The sequence below is a fragment of the Crocodylus siamensis genome, chromosome 1, assembly GCF_052110815.1.
Source record: "Crocodylus siamensis isolate JL-2025a chromosome 1, ASM5211081v1, whole genome shotgun sequence".
NCBI lineage: Eukaryota > Metazoa > Chordata > Crocodylia > Crocodylidae > Crocodylus > Crocodylus siamensis.
Window position 1 is genome coordinate 196782948 of NC_143395.1, and position 22916 is coordinate 196805863.

The window sequence follows — 22916 nt, forward strand, 5'->3', positions numbered from 1 at the left end:
GAAGCCTGTCTATGGGCTGGATTGGGCCCTGCTGCCCAGTGTTGACCCCTCCCTGCCCCACACACTGGAATCGGGTCCCATGGGCCTGGTGCCCAACGCCCCCCACACACACAAAATGAGGACTGAGCCACAAGGGCCCGGTGCCACCCCCTCCTGCCCTCACATGCCAGGATTGGGTCATGAGGGCCCAGTGCTGTCCCCTCCCATCCCCCCACACAGCAATAGGGCCCTGGCGCCACCCCATCTGACACACAGGACCTGAGGCTCCTCATGGGTAGAGAAATTTGGCAGCAGCAGAGCAGTGCCACTGCTCCCCAGCCACCAAATTTCTGGACCCACAGAGAGCTCCACTGGATGGATGACATGGTGGCATAGGCCACATCTAGCCAGCAGACCAGAGTTTGAGCCCCCCAGTCTAGGGGGTCACTTCCCAATTCTACATTTCTTAGAGGCATGTGAAATATCAGTGAGAACCCAATCTGAATATATAATGGGAAAGAATACAAAAAATGAGTTAGCACAAGACAATAATAAAAGGGGATCCAGAAGGTTGAATACTGTTTCTTCCATTTAATGAAAAAACTTTCTAACGCACACTTTTGGGAAGCCTGGGGTAAACTAATAAAAATGAGTTTTAAAGTTATTGGATTAGATTTACAATTTCTATTTCTACCATCAACTTCAATAGATCAATGTAAGGCCAACAATGAACACTTCTGAAAGTCTCACTCGCAGCAATGCAATTATTATTGCTATAATTGTTAGAATTACAGTTAGTGATAACAGCAACCTGCTGCTGACTTTTCTGAATTTTTTCTTAACTTTGCAGCTTAGCTCAGCTTCCAAATGACTCATCCTACAGCCTCTAAATGTGTTTTGTTGGACTTGCTCAGAGAAGGTGCTTCTTAGACATTTGTACATTTAAGTGAGGGAGACAAGGAGCACAGGTCAAAAGTTACATTTTATAAAGACTTTGTGATACAGCAAGCCCAGCATACTCAGGAACGATTTTCAAATGTTTTAACTTCAACGATCGAGCCCTTTTCCCCTCAAATCAAAATAATGGTATAAACCCTAATGGAGATTTATCTTCACATCAAATTTCAACTTTCCCAACTTCTGCCTTTCTTGATCAAAAGGTATCACCAGAATTTACCAACTTATAAAGTGTATTTTTCTACCTCATCTCCTTACTTACAAATAGCTTGAAAGGAAGGCATTCATGTCAGTGGAGATGAGGAGGATTGTTTTGTTTTTACACATACTTACAACCCCACTAACCATCTCTGAAGAGTGAAGAAGTATGGGAAACTTCCAGTTCCAAAAAAGTGAGCATTTTTTAAAAGTAGTGAATGTCCCCAGGAAGTTAAAAGGAAACTGTATTGCATTTTAAAAGAGGCCTACAAAGATTTGATCTCTCCTCTGCTTCTTTATTACACATTAAAAAGGCTGAGAAAGCTGTGCTTATTTTAAAAGCTTGTTTTCTTGGTTGTGCAGGGTTATTTTAATTTTTAAAAATATATATGAAAATGATCAATTCTCTCTTTTCTGAAAGGATGAGGACTTTGGTGGAAGACCTGCTAGCAATCTCAGAGTGTGTATTTTGTAAGATCTTCTACTTTCACTAAAGTGGTGGTGTTGCTGAAAGTTTAATGGACTCATACTTTTTCCAAAATGTAAATTAGATGTTGAAATTAAAATCTGATCAAAGATCCCTTTCCCTCTCAGTTGTGCATCCTGCTGTGATGTCATCACTTAACTTCTTCTTCCATCAGTCTGCCATGCTAGCTGGGGCCTGGAAACCTCTAAACTAAAAATAACTCTCATAGCATGCATCCAGACAAGCGTGCATTTCCCCTGCACAAAAAGTAGCGACACATTTGTGCTACAGCATCTTGTCCCATGCATGCTCCTATATGTGCGCTCTGGCACATGGCAAACTGACCCAGATGAAGTAGGAGAGGCTGGGGCCAACACCTGTGCTGGCCACACCAGCCTTATCTTGGGTCTTGAGGGCCTCCCAGGGCAGCAGTGGTGCTAATTCGGCTGCTTGGAGCCTGAACATCTTCCAGTATCAAATTTTGGCACTGCACTACAAATTAGCAGTGTAGCACATGGGTGCATGTGCACCATGTGCAATTTGTGGTGCCTTAAATAGCTTTGAGGCACTGCACGTGCACACTCTTCTGGACATGTCCATAAAGATAAAAAAAAAAAAAGAGAGCACAAGCCCCTGATTTTTTCTGTTTGGAGGTCACTTGTATGTGTAAGAGGATTCTGCCTGCACTTGCTGTAATATAAATGCCTGTGCTGGATAAAAATAAAATGTTCAAAGTTTAAACAGAGATAAGAACATCTTTCCTTGGAACTAAAGGAATATTATATACACAGATTTTTAAATCTCTGTGTGATAAAGGTCACAAAAATGTTTCTTTTCAAGACAAACTGGTTACAAGACTATCATTGTTGCCTTTTGCTGAACTATTTTTCCTGCAAAGGAAAAGTAATACAATAGACTTACAGTTTCTAAATATCCCTATGACAGGCAGAGTTTATAATAATTGTATTAAATTAGAGTTGGGCCTGAACTAAAGACTTAGAGCAGAGTGCATCTGAAAAATGAAACGGATACTCCCAAATCCAGATCTCTGTTCTGCAGTCTGGGTCCACCCACAGTTAAAATACGTGCCTGTTAGCCCAATAGAAACGCTTTACATGAAATACGTTTCAACTGCACAGCCTAACATAACACACAGATTATCTTCCTGTCATAGCATATATTGAAACCCTATGTAAGAACAGATATACAGTAAGAGTCTGGACAGTTTTAATGCTATTACAAAGTCAATTTGTTCCAGAGATAATGTCTTAAAATTACTGACACATTGAGCAATTTGGTTCCTTTACGTTCACTAACAGAATAAATCTAGTGACCACCTACAGGTACAAAAACATAACTGAGACCTAGCAGGGATTTTGATGAAGCTACACTTCTATAATGATGCAAATTAAGATTTAAACATTGTAACAATAGACCATTGCTAATCCTTTTACAGCGGTGTAAATAGCTATTCAGATTTTGATTTCAGACCGCCTGCTTTGTTAAGGAGTTTCAACAGAAGAACTCCACGAAGCAACACCACAGCTGGGCTAAAAGCTTTATCTAAGAAGTGTGGTAACCAAAACAAGGCTTTTTTTGTAACATATACCAGCATGTTATATTTTGTTCATTTTGGAAGACTGGTCATGATCCCTCATATAAAAAGCTGAAATACAATTTCACTGAATTCTGCTAAGTTCCACTGCAATGCTGAAATACACTTAGAGCCCTGTTTACCTCTAACAATGTTTGCAAACAATGAAAAAATTAAGTCTGAACAGTTCTGTATCCAGTTCAGGTTTTTAGACTTTTAATACATACAATAGTACCAGAGAGATCGCATATGCAGTTAAACAGTGCTTTTTCTTCACTAAAGTCTAACAAAACCTGTATTTTAGTGGCTAGCTCATTTCCTATTGTTTTACTCCCTCTGGGTGGTCTTTCCAGGGTGCCACTTGAAGGGAATACAATCATAAAAAGAAGGGGAAGGAAGGGACACCAACATAAAGAAAAACAAAACGTATGACAATCTGCAGCAGGCTATGGATCAGAGGTCAGCAAACAAGGGGTCCTTCTCTTTTACAGGTTGCTTCCTGGAAACAGTCTGATTAAGCTGACAGCTTGAATTATGTGTTACATTTTGTAATGCACCATCCATCTGCGCTAAGTCCTCTTCAATGCAGCTGAAGCAACATAGGCATAAGCTCTGCCTGCCCCCCCTTCCCTTCACGATAGGCCTTAAAATAGTCATCATCTTTCTGTGCACTAATTCTCAGAGTTTGGGGGTTTTTTAAGCCCTTAAATAAAGGGTTGGATGGCTTTGAGGAATGGTAAAAGGATGTGGAACCTTTCACCTCAAGTTCACCAGTTCAAATCTGTAACAAGTCACTAGAGACCAAAAGTTGTTATTTGATAGCTGTTCAATACCTTACACAGAATGAATTGCAGGTCTTAAGTACCGTTTCTAGTAAGCAAGGTGACATCATGTAACCTACAACCAAAATGAGCAAAACCTAAAATACTTGTTAACAGTCTGAGAGAGACTAAAAATTGAACAGGTACCAAAACAAACTACTTATCTACCCTATTTGGTAAATTCAACCCATAATGAGGGTGATGGTGGAATGTTCTAAAGACACTTGAAACTGTCCATATCTTATGGAAAGAGAGAGAAAAAAAATCATCTGTTAGTCCAAAACTGTGTTAAATTTACTTACTGGTATTATATTTTGTTAATTTTAATAATCTGAGCACCAAAATGGTCTCATTCAGTTGTTTAGGAAAGTGCTACACCTAAGTGTGCATCCTTGAGAGAGATAACAAGCTTTTAAAAACCTGTTATCATAGCAGCATTACTCATTTGTCTCTAGTTAACAGCTTGTCAGTATTTCCAAGACAAACATCATACTTCGAACACTTATAACTGGGCTGTAAAAAAAAATCACTCTGGGGTAAAATGTGACATACAAAGGCTCATCTGAAAGACACTTTTAAAGAAAAAACAAAAGACCTGGTTGCAATCTTATCTGTGGAGGTTAACTATGAAAGGCTAAACTGCTTCTCCAGTAGCTTTGATACAGATAATGTCAGTTGTAAGCCACTGACTTGTCAGTGTGCAATAAGGATCTTTTTTTCTTTATGGCTTGGTTTGGTTTTAATTGAGTGAAACGGTGACCTCAGAACTGTTTGTCTGTGTGTTCTCTTTTCCACCCCACTTATTAATTCCAACCAATAGGTCTGAAATATACAAATGAACCAAAAAGGCAAGGTAATGAATAGAAGAGTTAGCACAGACATTACAAAGCTATTACTTAATAAAGAACTGATATACCAAGAGGATGCAAACTATTTCAATTACATAAAACATTAATACATTTTTTTCATTATTACAAGCCCATTTCTCCAAATGCAGCCAAGGTACTAGCCTTTTCTTATTTTAAGTAAATTATAATTCCATGGAATGTCTGACTGTTAAAACAAGCCATTTGGAGATCAGAAGACCACCAATAAATATACATTCAGACCACGTTACAAAAACAGGTCTTGTGTGCGGTGTATGTGCATGTGTGCGTGCACTTATGGGGGCATGTATGTGCACAAATATCTGCATGTACTTGTATATGCATACAAACATACTTATAAAAGTTATATTTATTCATCTATACATTCCACAAATTCATTTACTAATCACTTAATAACTTTGCAAACGGGTTCTCCTTCCACTTGTAAGTCACACTGAAAACTACAAAAACATTAAGGTTTCACTTTCAGGAGTGGGGAACAGTGGAGTCACAATACTTCCAAGTAGTAAACTTAGCAATTAAAAACCACCTGATGTTCCATAGGGTCTGTCACAGAAACAAGTATTTTCTATTCCACCTTCATTTTAATTTAAAAAAACCCCTAATATAGGTATCTTCTGCAGAAGCATGCAAAATAGTGATCACATTTTCGTGACCTTGAGAAACAGAAACATTCAACTTGACATAATTTTGAAGAAAAATCTTTGCATTCTGTGTTCAGATAAATTCCAGAAATATAGTAATGAGAACAATTAAAGCTTTTCTGCAAGTTGTCCAGGCTTCAAGAACACCATACAGTATTTCAATCAGTTTATCAACAGCTGAAAATAACTAGGATCTACAGGGACAGAACAAAAGGCTAAATTACCACTGGCTCAGCTATGACTTCTGGCAAAAGCAAACACTTTATCAAACTTTTTTATGAAGTGTTATGATTAACAGGTGTCGTACAAAAGAAAAACGATGTAAAAGCTATTTAGATGAAAATTAAATGAAATTTCCTAAATAAGCTATGGTCTGATCCATGGTTTGCAAATTTAAAATGATGTAGTTACAGAAGTGTATTTTAATGGGAGTTTATATTTTTCTGTGCTCAACTCATCTTTTATAATATAAACTGCTATCAGAATCATTATCTAGTAAGATTACATGCACATGTGCCTACATAAAAAGCACAGATACGTTAAACACACAGATACAAATGACCAAAGAGAAAAAACTGGCAGCAGGGAAACTGGTAAACAAAAAACCTCTACAAGCCTCATTCATTCTTGTTGGATAAAAAATGCTGTTTTTGTTGGCTGCAAGTTTCCTTCTCAACCTAATGTAACAATTTTTATTCCTATTCTAATCCATATGCTTCTACTCACCACCTGATATTTAGCCATTTAATCTGTAAATATTTTTTGTGACTTGTTCAGAAATAAAGGGAAAATTCCAATAGAAGCTAGAAGGCTAAGGGAAAGTGCATGTGGGAGAAAAGGGATTTTCCCTAAAAATGTTGCTAGCAGGAAGACAGGATCCTTAACTGTAAGGCTGGGCAGCAGGGGGAGCTGAACTGAGTAAGAGGAGCAAAGGGGAAATGCAGGTAAATGTGCCACTGAAGAAAAGTAGGCATTGTCAAGTTCACAGCTAGAACCTTTCCAGTTAGATACTAGAGACAGCAAAAAGGAAGAAAAACAGCTGATGGAAAAATAAGGTAAAGGAGGGAACATGAGGGAAGGAAACCTTGCAACAGAAACTGGTTATGATCAGCCAGGAGTGGATCCAAAGAGGTAAGTGGTATAGACGCACTCCTCTGTTTAGTCAACCAAGTTGAGGAGCAGCAACTAGAGATGTTTTATTTAAGTTCCCAAAGCAAGTAAGATTCTCTCCACTTCCCCTCCATGCTCAGTTGCCCTTCCCCTCCCCTTCCCTGTCCCCACTCCTCTGCTCACCACTGCTGCTGTCGCTGGCTGCCTCCAGGATGTGGCAAGGACAGGGGAGCTCCAGAGACACTGCTGCACCCTCCAGAAGAGCTCCACATTGAGTTAGGCTCAGTCAGGGACAGTGGCAGCAGCAGGCAGGTCCCTCCTCCCCGCCCAGTCCCCATAGTGTTTCCTGCCAGCTCAGGAGCAGGCACGGAGGAAAGGAACCTATCTGCTGCTATGTCTAGGCAAGCCTGGTTCCAGGTACAGCCTAGCTGCAGCAGGGCAAAATCCCTCTGGAGCCCTGCCACCAGCCTGGGGTCAGCTGGGACAGTGGCAGGTAGGGGAAAGGGAGAATGGAAGAAGAGGGGAGGGACTATGCTGCTGAGCACAAAGAGAAAAAGAAGGTGTGGAAGGAAGATTCTTACCTGCTTGAGGGACTTAAAAGGAAGTCCTTGGTTGCTGCTCCTGCAATATAGTCTACCTGCCCTGGTATGGCAGGGTGGAGAGAAGCTAGGAGCTGGGGTGCAGCCACCCCTGCAGCACAGGTTGCTGCTCCCACACACACCCTCTCTCAAATCCTGGTTCTGCCCATGTGACCAGCAGTACTGGATGACTTCCCTGAGGAATTAGGAAGTGGGGAAAGAGCTGGGAGGACAGTAAAGAAGAGTCCATCCCTTTGGGAGTGGAGTGGAGAAAGGAGGCAGAATGGAAGAAGCAGAACAATGTAACAAGGTTCACACAAATGATTTTTTGTGAGATTAAAATGTCTGTGGCATAATAAGCATGCCATTCCTGTTCTGTTACAGTAATACATTCCATCCAAATGGAGGGGGCCAACCACAAGATACAGCAGGCTCAGGAAACAAGATGTGTTTTCCTGAATGACTGACTTAGCTTCAATATCTATCCTGTGCACCAGCTCACCCTCTGCAATTGTGGGTCATATTTCCCTAAACACCCACTACAGCCCATAAGACATTCCAATACTAGAAGAGTATGGACCATAAAAAGTACATAAATGGACTCAGTGAACAAGCAATGCATTTCTAGGCAATGGTTACATATCTCTTGAATAGGGCTTGAAAGTTGTTAAGTAGAAGGGCTACAGTGTTTAACTACCAGAAAAACGTAATTACCTCAAAAGACTCTGCCTGGACAGCCATAGCTATCATCACATTCAAGGCATGCATGTAAATAAGGGAAACCACTAAACATGTGCATTTAATGAAGAAGATAGAAACAGGCAAGACAAATTGTTTGTTGATCTCCAAAATTAATAAATTACAAAATACACCTCTTATCAAGATGCTTGCTTGTAAGAGGTAAGAAAGTTGGCTACTCATGTTTGTATTTTACTATAATGCATTGGACAGTCACTAAGAGTGAACCAACCTCCCCCCACCCATAACAATTAAAGTATGGTCAGAAAACACATAATGGCTTACTGCATTGTTGAATTAGCAGAAGGATCATCATCTGTGGCACCAGTCTGCAAAGAAAAATGGTCTTCTGTGGGTTGGATTCCTTTTTCTTTTTTCAAGTTAACAGATTTTAAAGCCATCTTGCTATCCACATCTCCTAAGCTATCTAGTTGGTCAGCCGTGTTTATTATTTGATCCTCTTCACTCACAGAAACTGTGAGGTCACTGCTGGTATCTAAACTTTCATTCTCCAGCTCCTGTACGTCTCCAGTGGGCCACAGGTTACCTGTATTATGATCTGAATCTGAAATAAAAAGTGACAAGTATTACCAGCATATTAACACTATTGCAACAAAATATATGCAACAGTACTGCAATGGGGCATAGATGCTGTTTAACACTTTCACCTACTTCACAAGAAACATGTCATTCATACATTATAAATCATCTGCCATTTATGCAATTTTTTTTCAGGATTCCCCTAGGAACACCCATTTTCCATTTGTTCCATCAACATTCTGGCATAGTGAGATGGATGCAACTGTCTGAAACCTACCAATATGGTACTTAAGTCTTGTAGAGAGGTCTTACAGAGCAATGCAAACTGCTCTCAATAGGCAACACGACCTACTCACAGATCACTCGTTTTGCTGTGATCAGATATAGAGAGAAGGGACTAAGTTTGAGCACCGTACTTGATTTTGTCCTTAAATCATAGGTCACACTATGACAGTCAGACAAGGCTTGGAAAATCCACTTGCTGAAGGGGAATATGAATTATTCTCACGTGAATGTCCCAGGTGTCCAAGGAGAGTGGTCGCTCCTTAAGGAGACGATGCTCCAAGCCCAAAGGAAGGTAATCCCAATGAGGATCAAAGGGAGCAGGAGAGCACACAAGCCTCCACGGCTCACTAAAAGTATCCGGGAATGTCTCCTTGCTAAAAAGGAGGCTTACACCCAATGGAAAGAAGGGGTCATCACCAGGGAGGACTATTCTGTAGTTGCTCGGGGATGTAGGGGGGTAGTTAGGAAGGCCAAGGCAGAGATGAAACTGGGACTAGCTTCCCAGATTAAGGACAATAAGAAGTCCTTTTTTAAATACATAGGGGGTAAAAAGAAGGTCCTGGGTAATGTGGGGCCCTTGCAGGACGTGTTGGGAAATTTGGTTGTCACACCAGACGGCAAAGCTAACATGTTTAACGATTTTTTTGCCTCTGTCTTCCTAAGTAGGGACCAGAACAGCCACCTCCCTGCTGGCCCCCCTCGGGCCCCAGGGGAGGCACACCTGGGCCATGGGTTAGTGAGGATTTAGTTAGGGAGCTTCTGGAGGGGCTGCACATATTCAAGTCAGCTGCTCTGGATGATCTCCACCCTAGAGTTTTAAAGGAACTGGCTGAGGTCATTGCAAGTCCCCTGGCACGGCTTTATGAGCACTCGTGGTACTCTGGTGAGGTACCGGAGGACTGGAAGAGGACCAACGTGGTTCCCATCTTCAAAAAAGACAGGAAGGAGTACCTGGGAAACTACAGGCCAGTTAGTCTTACCTCGATCCTAGGCAAGCTGTTTTGAGAAAATTATGCTGGCACACATCCAGGAGGGGCCAACAGGGGACTGCATGCTTAGGGGCAACCAACACAGGTTCATCAGTGGCAGGTCCCGTCAGACCAACCTGGTGGCCTTTTACGATCAGATCACCAGATCATTAGATGCAGGGGTAGCAGTGGATATAGTCTTCCTGGACTTCCGGAAGGCTTTTGACACTGTCTCTCACCCCGTTCTCATTAAGAAACTGGGGGGCTGTGGTGTAGACATCCACACAGTAAAATGGATCGCCAACTGGCTGGAGGGCCGCACCCAGAGGGGGGTAGTGGATGGGTCCTTCTCAACCTGGAAGGACATGGGCAGTGGGGTCCCCCAGGGCTTGGTCCTCAGGCCCGCACTGTTCAACATCTTCATCAGTGATTTGGACAAGGGGGTAAAAAGCACCCTGTTCAAATTTGCTGATGACACTAAGATGTGGGGAGACGTGGGCACACTGGAAGGATGCAACAGACTACAATCAGACCTAGACAGGTTACAAGGGTGGGCGGATGAGAATAGGATGGGTTTCAACTCAGACAAGTGCAAGGTGATGCACCTTGGGAGGAACAACCGGCACCATACCTACAGGTTAGGGAACTCCCCTCTTGTCAGCATGGAGGCGGAAAAGGATCTTAGGGTCATCATTGACTCCAAGATGAACATGGGCCAGCAGTGTGGGGAGGCAGTTAGGAAGGCCAACCGCACCTTGTCATGCATCCACAGATGCATCTCAAGCAGATCCAAGGAGGTGATCCTCCCCCTCTATGCGGCACTGGTCAGGCCACAGTTGGAGTACTGCGTCCAGTTCTGGGCGCCACACTTCAAGAGGGATGTCGACAGCATCTAGAGGAGGGCCACTCGTATGATCAGGGGGCAGCAGGTCAGGCCCTATGAGGAGAGGCTATGGGACCTGAACCTGTTCAGCCTCCAAAAGAGAAGGCTGAGGGGGGATCTTGTGGCCTGTTATAAACTAGTCAGGGGGGATCAGTGGGCATTGGGGGAATCACTGTTCCCCCGAGCACCACCAGGAGTGACCAGGAATAACGGTCACAAGCTGGCAGAGGGTAGGTTTAGGTTAGATATCAGGAGGCGCTACTTCACGGTCAGGGCGGCTAGGGTCTGGAACCAGCTTCCAAGAGAAGTGGTGCGGGCTCCTACCCTGGGGGTGTTTAAGAGGATGTTAGATGAACATCTTGCTGGGGTCGTTTGACCCCAGTATTCTTTCCTGCCATGGCAGGGGGTCGGACTAGATGATCTGCTCAGGTCCCTTCCGACCCTAGAAACTATGAATGCCACTGATTTCCAAAAAATAAACTCTAATTCTCCAAAAGGTGCTACTCGTAATGCTTGCACAGATGACCTTTCAAAAACAGGAACTGACTGTGACTGATAGAAATCCAGATTTTCCACAATGTACAAATGCACTCACCTTCATGCTGCTCAACAGAGGTACAGGGGAAGGGGAAGGGGGAGGTTAGGAGGCTTGGTGCTTCTGCTTGGTGGGGAGGTATCAAAAATAGCCTTCCCAACAGAACATAATTTACTCAGCTAGAAAGTAGGGAACCTGATTGCAGCCAGTTGCCAAACTAGCTGGAGTCTCGTTGTTCCTTAAGGCACTATTGCTTGTTCTGGGGCATACTGGGGATTAAACCTCAGTCCTCTGCCACCCTACTATACGGGAGGGGAAAGCATAAAGATGCATCTAACAGTAGTGAGACAAAGCCTAGCATTAAATGTACTACAACAATTGACCAGCACACAGTTAAACTGCAGTAGTGGGGAGGCAGAGCATTTATATCTTTTTTTGGGGGGCGGGGGGGAGGGGGAAGAGGAGAAGATGATTGATTCTTGAATAGAAGTGAGCTGGTATTCACCGAGGACTGAAGGATCAGCCAGCTAGAGACCAGGGTCCAAAAGCTCATGCAATTAGGAGTACCCATTACCAACCAGCAGAAGACCATGCTGAAGCATATGGCTAGAATCACTGGTTTATTTCAATCTGCCAAGTAGACAGTAGGCAATCTTTTCCATGAAACACTGCATACAGCTCTCTTAAAGATACTTTAAAAAGACGTTAACCCTTCTTTCCAGTAACCCATCAAACAAGCAGTTTATAACCCTGGAAGTAAATATGGGGAAACTCAATTAATCAGAAATGGACAAAGCCCAGTATTTTCCCCTATATTTACTGCTAAGAACACAAACTATACGTGAACTTGATCTTAGCCAAAAGGCCAATGTACCACTAAATCAAAGCTTATTTTAATGACAGACTCTCCAAGATCCAAAAAGTTTTCTTGAAGAGAGAATGGCTTCCCAACTGATAATCACATGCAGCTAAGACACTAAGGCTGAATCCAGCTGAGCATGGCCATGTGGTATGTAGTGCTGCAATCATATCCTCACATTCAGATGTTCTCTGAGTGGCAAGCGAGTGCTGCCCATGCATGTGCTGCTCTGCTTTTTTTAAACCAAGGATATTTTTGGCCCCTGGTTATCCAGAGGTCAAAAAAAACCCATGGGGGAAAAAAAAATAAAATAAATCAGAGCAGTGCACACCACTCAAAACCAGAGCTGGGCAACCCAGAGTCACACTGCAGCTGCTGGCACGGCTCTGTTTGACAGAATTGCCACTGCTGCAGCCCCAGGAGGCCCCCAGGACCCCAGGTAAGGCTGCTGGGCCCAGTTCAGAGAGTTCCCTGGGGACAAGTAGCAGCAGTGCAAGGTGCACCACCACTACTTGTCTCTGGGAAACCAAACATCCGTGAACATGTGGACGACAGCCCAAGAATCCACTTCTAGAAAGCATGCACATAGTTCTGTTCATAAAAAGTTTCAATTTTGACTCCAGTTTTTGGAAAATGTCAATCTGTTGAAATGACAGGTTTGTAGATGATCCTCAGATGCTTAGGCCTAGGATAGCCTTTCTGGCTCAGTTGTGTTCCAATGCAGAAGAGGAAAATGCTTTGAAATCTCATACATTTTCAAAGACAACAATTTCTTTTCCAGCTCCACACATGTACATTTACGGTAACTAGGTTACCCTTGACATACTATACTTACTCTTAACCCCACAGACACTTTTCCTATGGTCCAGTCTTTCTCTGCTGTTTTGAGAAACTTTCCTGTGACCTGCATCCCACCCCACAGAAATGCTCACTAGTGCTGCTGTGTTTACAGGGATTGTCCTAATGGAAACACCCTCACTGTGCTTTTCTGGCCAACCTGGAGATACTCCAGTGCTTCCCAGAGCCCTTCATCTGGTTTCATGCTGCTGCCCTCTGGGCTGCAAGTACAGAAATCCTCCAGAATTCAAAATAGCCACAGAGATGGAGACAACCCTACTGCCCCAAGTCTCCTCTCAGAGATAATGGAGGAGAAAGGCCTGAAAAACTGTCTTGGGGAGGGAGCAGCATGCTGGAAGAAAAGGCAGCTGCTGTCTGTGGCTTCTAATCCACGCAGGAACAGAGATCTCTGCCTGCAGGCATGGAAGTTTTACACATTAGCTGCCTTCCCTTACTGGTCATGAAGCTTCATGAACACAAGTAAATAAGCTCTACATACATTTTCCTTTTCTGGTGTACTTTTAGAATTTCAAGAGAAGGAAGATATCAAGTGATTTTGGAATTAACAAATATTGACATAAAAATTCTCAAATTCCTGCAAAACTGACTACAGTAAAATGTAGGTCTGAATTCACCAGAATGTTCATAAGGTCTTGTTTATGCTACAAAATGCAACAGTTTCCACCTCTCTGTTCACTGTGCAACATGTTGCATGGAATTAACATTGATTTAAGAAAAGCAGCACTAGCTATAAATAAAGACATCTCATTTTTGCGGGGGGGGGGGAGGAGTTCAGTATTCCTGACATGAGTAAATACAAGTCATAACTTCTACTAAATGTTGCCTTTACACATTTTACAGTAACATTACCAAATAGCAGCAAAGTATCAATTGAAAAAACTGCTTTAAGTCACAATGTGCACAAAGAGCTACCATTCAGAGCATAACATATGCTCAGTTGTGGTACACACGGCAGAGCCAGCATCTTAATCAACTCCCCATAGTTTGCAGCATGAAAAAATCAAACTTATGAGAGCTGGGACAAGACAACTCCCATCTACATAATTCAGACCTGGATTACATTAACCGTTTTACTTTGTAATGTGGGTTTGGCAGGAGAAAAACAAAAGGCATCCCCCCATCCCTCCTCTGGCCATTTGAGGTGGTTATGGCAGCATTTGACAAAAGGTTTATGTTAATTTTGAATCAAAATGTATATTTCCCTTAAGGTACAGCTATTATGTTCAAAAATTAAATTAACCGCTTTCTAATCATGTTGCCTACCTCAACATTTCTTATGAAAGCAGAGAGAAGAGAATGGGTACTCTGCCAAAGCTGCATCACAGAGCCCTAAGGCTAATGTAAGCCAAGTTGGTGTTTTGTTTTTCCAAGTCAAAAAACATGGCAGTCTTTCCCTGAAATCAACAAGTAGTAAATATGTCAAAGACCAAGGAAAGAAAATGAGAAATAAAATCCTGAAGGAGGCAGGTACAGAAAGCCACAAGAAAAGATGCAACAGGATGCCAAAGAGAATAAGCTGCCAACAGGAATAGCTGATGATGCGGCCAGGTTTTGCCACAAAAATTGTATGATCATTCCATTACTTTGGGAAGGGAGGATGTGGGGAGGTGGAATGGGAGGGTTCTCCCTCCATTGTTATAATTGCCATCAGTTTTGATTATACAAACCTCCATTTAGCAATTGTTATATGGCTTGGAAAACTGGTATGACCTGAGAGTTGTCATATTTAGTGGAAGGCAGAGGAAAATATTTCTGGAAGGTCTTAAGAAAACAGAACAAACTGTTCTTGAGTTATTGATCTTTACTATTTGAGCTCAACGAATAACTCCATTAAAGACTATAGTAAGTGCATCAGGCTGTTACAAGGGAACAGACATTCTTAGCCAGCAAGTAGTACACTGGACAGGAGAAGAGTGCTGGAAATTATTTTCCAGAGCAAAAGGATATTTTGATAGAAAAAAACAATATGGATCATATGTACACAAAGCAAGTTTCTCAACTGGGTAAGAAATATTCAAGAAATGAGTAGGCCTATAGTGAATTCACCTTCACATGCACAAATGGCAGTTCCCCAATGTTATTACTTAGACTTTGGTGTAAAGCTGTACTTCTTCAACCACACTGGAACAACTTCTATTATACATAGTGTACAGTTATTCTAATATTATAAAAGCCTTAGTCTGTCTGTCTGTCCATAACGCTTTATTCACACTCTGATTGGTTGTCTGAAACAATCAGAGTGCTGCAAAAGCGTTCCGGACAGGAGGCAGTGCACCACCATAACAGCAGGGAAAGAGTGGCCCTGCTCCCTGCAGGCAGCGGCGGCATGGGGTGCTGGCTGAGGGGGATGGAGGAGCAAGCTCACCCCTCCCCGAGGAGACGGCGGCAGTGTGGGGTAGTGGGTGGCAGTACTCTGTCCCAGCCTGCCCCCTGTCATTCCTGACAGACTATTGGTTAGTACTGCTATAATGGGACCTTCCAGCAATACAGCTCACAACCATTTATGTACAATTGAACTATACTGGGATATAATTTTTGACAACAGTATAACTATACTGGTAAAGAACACGTCTCACAAACAACTGACAGGTAGTATGAACACTGTGTTTAGAGATGAACCTGTAGTCAATTCTGGATGAATATTCACCAGAAAGGCAAAAGGTGACTCTCTGCCCTCAGCATTCTTCCTCTGCAAATTCAGACTGCTATGCCAAACTCCTAAGGCACTAAAATATTTTTTCAAATGGTCTGAAAAATAAGTCAGAAAAATAACTCTACTGACCTTTCATTCTCCTTATCTCAAAACTGGATGAATTATTTTCCATAAACTTTCTGGGGGAAACAAAATTTAGCCATAGGCAGAGGTCAAGCATACCTTTCAAAGTAAAATATTATTACACCGTTTAAGATGAAACTTTGATACTACCTTAAATTGTAGATATGGACATGACAGTAAGATCATCTTAACCTTATGAGAGGAAAAAATGTCTTTGTAAAGACCCCACATCAAATAAGAATGAGTTCAAGAATTACTATGGACCTGCAAGGTGGGTCAAGGCTGGAGAGAGATTTTAAAAGGAAAGAAGTCCAGTTCAACGGGGGAGCAGACCTCTGCTACCTGAGAGTCTGGCAATGAAGGACAAATTTTGCTCCCACTTTTGTACACCCTGCAAGTTCCCTACAAAGAAGTCTGCCAGGCTTCAAACTAATGCTTTAGAGAGTTACTGCCGATTGTTCAGAGGATACTGAAATGGACTGCAGCATAAATCAGGCTCCAGAAAGAACCTATATCCTCTACCCCCTCCACCTCTTTTTGTCTACTCAGGACCCTGGAATGAATAAAATGCCTAAGGATCTGAGCCAAAGGACTGAGTTTCCCATGCACTGCCCTGGGAAGACAAATGCCCTGACCTGGACAACATGAGCCAAAACAAACATATGGTCTCAACAAATTCTAAATGGGAGATACAATATACAGCCTCAGTCTGTGACACTCTTGGATTCGCAAAGTTTCCTAGCAGCTAAAATTATGGCCACTAGGAAGGCCACATTCAAGAAAACAAATGGCAACTGGTGGTTAAAACATCCACAAGGCTAGTAAGGCTAAATCTCAGAGGCCTGTTCCTTTTTTTTTGCTCCTGGTTTCAAATCTGTCAAGAGGCCTGGATTCTAACCTTTGCTTCTTTGCTTGAGAAAAGATAACTGGAACTGGAGAAAACAAGAGAGTGTCAGCTCTGAGGACAGAACTACTAGATCTGAATACGGTAGACTATTTCACCTCCAATTTATTCCACCACATCTTTTCCAGGACCTTGTACTGGGAGGGAAGAAAGACCTTTCCACCAATACAGACAAAGCTATGCATCAGCAAACTTGATCCCCCCCCACATACTCTCAAGGAAAACCTTAGAAATTTTGAATTCAGACTGTTAGCAGAGGGATTACTAGTTGGATTAGACCAGAGGTGTTCAACTGAAGGCCTGTGGGCCACAGAGGGTTAAGTTTTGGCCCCTGGGCTCTCACCTGGCCATTATTTCCTTATCACTGTGGCTGCAACAGCAGCCAGGATGGCTGGGCTCCTCCATCCCTCCTCTGGCTTTCATATTCTGCACCCAACCCAGGTGATGGTGCAACATGGCACAGGGCACTTTGGGTAAGGTCAAGGCTTTGTGGTGCAGTGCAGCAATGGAGGAGGAAAGAAGGGGAATATCAATGCAGGGTTGTTGTAGCACTGGAGGGGGGGCGGGGGGGGGCGCTGCATGGGCTTGTGCTGTAGTAGAGGGAGGCCCAGGCAGCAGGGGGAGGTGTAGGCACCTACTGCAGTGGGGGGGAGGAGGGGGCATCTATGCAGCTCAGGGGGCCATTACCCCCATACATGCAGCCTGCAGGGCATGCAGTTCCCAGCCACTTACAAGCTAGACAGCCCTGGATTAGATTATTTCTCATGTATCAAGCTCACCACTAAATTCCCAATGAACAATTGTGTGATTCGTAATCCAGTGAACTAGGTCATCTGATTAGCATTTAACTCCAGCTACCTGCATGGCTAACAGGGACAGTTTAGCCCAATCGCTCTCAGGCAGAACTATGCATCACTGCACAGGAGAACAAGGGACACCCACTGCTCCAAACCCAACACTAAGTCCAAGGAAAAAAGGCTTTATGCAGAGGATCCAAGAAAGTATGTGGGAATAAGCCCTTTCCACTGTTAAGCAGCTGAGGTGAAACTGATGGAGAGCTATTTTGCTGCCACAGCCAACAGGTACCTCTCCATGATCCCCACATGGAGAATTAAGGCTTCACTAGCTCAGCGTCAGCATCTACCCATCTCTGAGTTGCAATGCTGAGACACACTAGGAGAGGGTTCAACATTACAATTCCCATTTGTATTACAGAAGTGTCAACCAAGATCCAAGCTTCATTGTGCTAAACACTGTACAAACAGATTGCAAAAGGAAGTCCCTGCATCACATAGCTTACAATATAAATAGACAAGACAAATGTAGGATGGACGTGGCCGTCATCTTTCATCACATCTGCAGTGCCATAAAATGTTTATAGCAGTGATTGGCAGCCCTAGGCCCAGGACCACATCAGAATGCCCTGGCTTTCCCTGCTTTCAGAGACATGTCCCTAGCAATCTCTGGGAATCCTGAAGATTGCTGAGGGCCCATCTCTGGAAGTAGGGAATATGCTGCCCATTGTCCTGCAAGATCAATGGATGGGACAATGGGCAACATGCATTTTACTCAATGAAGCAGACCAACTGTGCCAAGGTACATCCCAGTACAGCTGATCCGTTTTTTTGGTGATGTCCATTTCTAGCCATCAAGTACAAGGCATTACAAAAAGCATGGGGGAAAAAGTGCCTTGCTCAGGAAATACTACTAGTCAGTAGCAGGGCTAGGAAAAGAATCCATGTCTCCTGAACTACTAGTCCAGCACCCTGTCCACTAGACTTTACTGCTTTCTCCATAGCATAAGACAGCTGCAGGCGCCTCCTGCAAAGCCACTCCATAGCTTTCCCCCTTTTGCTGCTGAAAAAATGTAGGGTTCCTCTGCATTTGGGGAATTACTCAGATCCTGTGATAATGGGTGCACTTTAAACATCTGGGTGGATGAAAAAAAACAACATATAGCAAGGCCAGCATACATAAACAACATCATACCTGGAAAACCTTCTCTTGGATGTTCATTTGCAGAAACAATATGTTTGGGAGGAGATACCAATGGGCGTTGCTGTTTAGATCTTTCCTCCTTTGCTACAAAGTGCTCAGCTGCCAATACTTCCTCTACTGATCTGCTACAACTGTCATTCTTAAAATCAGCAGTTCTGTTCTCTGGACTTAATCTTTCATGTAACAGGGAGTTGAGTTGAGCAGATTTTTTGCTTTCTACTAAATTACTATTGCCATTATTTGTATTGCTTTCTGTCTCTATGAAGTGAGTTCCTCCATTCTCAGATGATATACTGGATGTGACTGGCATTTTCTCACCTATCGGGAGATATGTCTTCCCATCTATTTTGTCAGACTTATTTAAGCACTGTATATCACTATTAGTTTGTACTACACAGCTGTCTGTCATATTACTGCTCTGTACTGCCTGTCTGCATGAATGTGGGTCAGAAATTGAAAAGCTCTTTGTGGGCTGGGAAGATTTCTGCTGTGTACTGAAATCTTCAATGCTTGAGATGGCTGACATTTGGCGGCCCATAAAGATTGTTGCTGGATGATACAATCCTCTTGACATGGCTGTCCCGGTGTTAATTCCTGTCTGTCTTGCAACCAGCAGCTTCTGAAAAATAGAGGTTGAGATGGTTTAAGAATGAATTTCATGTTGTAAATTGAGTTTCTAAAAGATCACAAGTCAGTTTTTGAAGAGCAAACATTATATAATTTAAATAAATTTGACTATGTTATGTTACTGCACACAAAACACATTTTCTTTGTTCATTTATTTTATGAAATTCATAACAGAGTAAATGGCCCAATTCCTGCCAGATGCTGAGTGCTTCCTGCTTGGTATTCAGTACTCTCCATTTCCAGAGGAGCCTAGTAGGAGATGAAATCTCCCAGCATCTCACCAGAGATAATCAATACCTTGCAATATCCAAGCCAAAGCTAACTATGCCAAGAGAAAAATATTGGCAAACAAATATAAAATCTTAAAATTTAAAAGATTCAGTGATAAAACCTTTTTATTCTTCTGATTTCTACAGAGGAAAAGTTAATGGAGGTCTTACCAGCATCTGCTGCTTTAATACACAGCCTTTCTATTTCCTCAGTTCATCCTCTTAATGATATTTCTAGGCATGATGGGATTCAGATCCTTCTAACAAAGAGTCACTGTAAATTTTGGCCAAAATCCTTTCTAGCATCTATGGTTTGTATAGGATGGTTTGGACAGGACCTCTGGATGTCCCTTCCAGCCCTACTCTCTCTAACTCTATGGACAATGCTACTGTTATCATCAAGTGGCATTACCTACTGTTCACAACAAAACAACTTTAACTGCTAACAAGCATCTTCATTACATTTACCTTAATGAACAGTATTTCTACTGAATGGCAGTAAAGCTTCTGTTGAAATAATGCTTTAAACAAAGCTTGCATGAAGTGGACTAGTTTAACCATTTCTTCCCCATTGCCTTATATTCAGAAAATCTGCAACACTGGAGACCCCTAATGCAAAATGTCATTTGAAAAAGTGCATTTCTGAATGCTGCTAGACTGCTAGCCTAGATACCAAAAATCTTTTGTCCATAGGAATTGAACTAGATGATCTCTACAGGTCCCTTCAAGCCCTTCTATGATTCTATGATACAAGATACTTAATATTCTCGCACCAATCCATTTCAATCTTGTTCTAAAGGAACCATTTTTGATGTTGTGGTTAAGGGAAAGTGATGGGCATCATCCTCTCCAGACAATAAGACCAGAGCAGCGTTTGGTGTTGTGCAAGTAAACTTTTCACAAAGGAGTAAGCTGATATTTGTAGACAAGTAGCTCTCATAACAATTTTAATACTCTGGTTGGTTTCTGCAATTCACAAAACCACCTGCTTTAGGGGTATAAGCCAAACACAATTTAGTGGAGATAAAAAGAAGCTTCTCTCAAGAAAACCTGACCTAACTGACCCATGCGGCAATTTTACACAATTTTCTAAAACATCTATTTGCCACTGTGATCAGTACCACACTAGACTAGAGGGACCTTTGGTCTAATCCACGGGTGGACAAAATATGGCCCACAGGCCAGATCCGGCCCACCAACTGATTGGATGTGGCCCACAGGAGGCTCCCACCAATTGACCAGTTCTGGCCCACAGCTGCCCCAGCAGTGCTCTACATGGGGCTGTGCCCCACTGAGGGCAGCCAGTACTGTGTTCCTGCCCATGCCCGCTGGCCCCGATCCAGGCGAGCATGCACAGCTTACTGACAGGGCAGCTCCCAGTGCAGCTGCCCAGGTGCTGCTTGGCTCCCCTCATCTCCATCAGTGGCTCCTCTTCCTACAAGGAAGGAGGAAGCTTCAGCCAGGTGGCTCCTGCCCCAGTGCACGGGCCTCCAGCTCCAGGCTGCCTCCCACCCACATGGCTGCCCATACCAGGTGGGCAGTGGGTGGAAGATAGCTGGGACCCGAAGCCAGAGCCCCACGTGCTGGGGCAGGAGTCGCCCCTCTGAAGCTTCCTCCCCACCTGAAGCAGCGCAACAGAAGGAGAAGCTGCCACCCATGGAGTGAGGGGAGCCAAGCAGCACCTGGGTGGCTGCAGCCACAATCAGGAGCAGCCCTGTTGGTAAGCTGTGGGTGCGGGCCAGGGCCAGGCTGGCAGGCATGGGCTGGAGCATGGTGCAGGCTGCACTGGGCGGGGCTCAGCCCCATGGGGAGCACCACAGGGACAGCCACAGACCACACCACCTAGGCAAGCTCTGCTACACAAGCCCCCTGCCCCCTTCCTTCCCTCACCCTGGCCAGCTCCCAGGACCTATGTCCAGACAGCCCTCCCCCACCCGCCCCACACATGCCACCCCCCCACCATCCCCACACACAAAAGACCCCCCCTCACACTCTGCCCACGGGGCAGGGGTGTGCAGGAAGCAGACTACAGCCCTTCCCGGGGCACCAGCCCCACACTGTTACTACCTCATGACTTTACCCTATGATCCCATACTCACCTGCCCATCCCACTCCCCACCCAACTGCAGCTCCATCCCACATAGGGAGTCTTGGTGAGTTGTTGTGGGGAGGTGAGAGGAAGGGTGGGGGGAAGTGTTGACCCAGCCCACCACAGCTCATCAAAACTCTCTATGTGCCCCCAAGCCCAAATAACTGCTCACCCCGGTTTAATCCAATATGAACATTTCTGTATTACCAGGACGGAGCTGTTGCATGCCAAGGCTTGCAGTTCTTTTCCCTGTTCTGAAGCCAAGCCAAAATAGGTAAAAGGAAGGCAAATAATAAACTGTAAAAATAACAATAAGTTTTAGAAAACAGCTCAACTAGGAATCCCAATAAAGCTATACATTTGTTCTGGCAACAAGCCAAGACATTCAAATACAAAACAGTACATATTTAGGAATCACTGAGAACTGTTTTCATTGGTTAAATTAAAAAGAATACGGTTGCCTGATCTTTTGAACATTACTTTCAAAAGGGAGAGCATGATGAGCAAAGGAAGATTAAGAAGGGTAGTGATGAACTTGTGGGTCTCAGAGAGTACTAATTAGTATGATCATGGTCACTGCCACAACATTCAGAGATTTACTATTCCCACACTAGGACACCATTTTCTGATTTTGAAAAAAATGTTTAGACTAGAATGAAAAAAGAATTAGACAGCCTTACTACTGCCCACTTATCAATCCTGAACACCTCCGTGGATATAAGTTTTAAGACAACTATTACCACCTCTTCTGCTTGACACATTCTTTTTCCATTCTTATTCTTTCCTACCTCTCATTTAGCATTGTATGGTCAGTTCTTAAAAATCAGCTGAATTCTATATCATCACTGTGATAAGTACCAAAGGCTGAACAGTGTAGAGAGCCCTACTTAGACAAGCTAAACTGAGTGAATGAGCTTCCTTGGAGAAGTTAAAGCACACTTGTTCCATACTGAGTTGACTATACATCATGCACTGCTAACAATACATTAACAAAGCAAGCATTAGAGATGCCAGAGTCATCTTCTTTCTTTGATCCCCTTTCTTTACTTCCTCCTGTGTGTTTGCTATATTTGTTTAAACAAGTAGGAGCAACAGTTGAGCTAAAACAAAAGATCTACCAGTAGATCAACTCCTCCTCACCCTGAAAGATTTTACTGGTACCAGAAAGAGACTTTTTAATTACATTTTTGTCTTCTGAAAGACTTAAAACTTTTTAAAAAACAAATAACAACTATTTAATTTCTAGTTTCAAGTACCTTAACATTTCTCTTTTGGTTCTCTTCGTTTACTTAATAAATATACTGAAAGATTTGTTTAGAGTGACTACTGCAGTAAAAGGAGGACAGAGTCAGT

The 22916-nt window shown here is 43.1% G+C and overlaps 1 protein-coding gene across 4 annotated transcripts in view; it reads right to left on the reverse strand.

The window, feature by feature from the left end:
* The window catches only part of KIZ (kizuna centrosomal protein), a 124267-nt gene that overhangs the window by 59684 nt on the left and 41667 nt on the right, over window positions 1-22916 (reverse strand). For all 4 annotated transcript variants that reach the window (XM_090051932.1, XM_090051941.1, XM_090051956.1 and 1 more), the window contains 2 exons: window positions 18570-19197; window positions 8258-8537 (listed from right to left, as the gene is read on the reverse strand). In XM_090051932.1, coding sequence (XP_089908058.1) covers window positions 8258-8537; window positions 18570-19197 — 908 coding nt within the window. The remainder of the gene's footprint in view (window positions 1-8257; window positions 8538-18569; window positions 19198-22916) is intronic.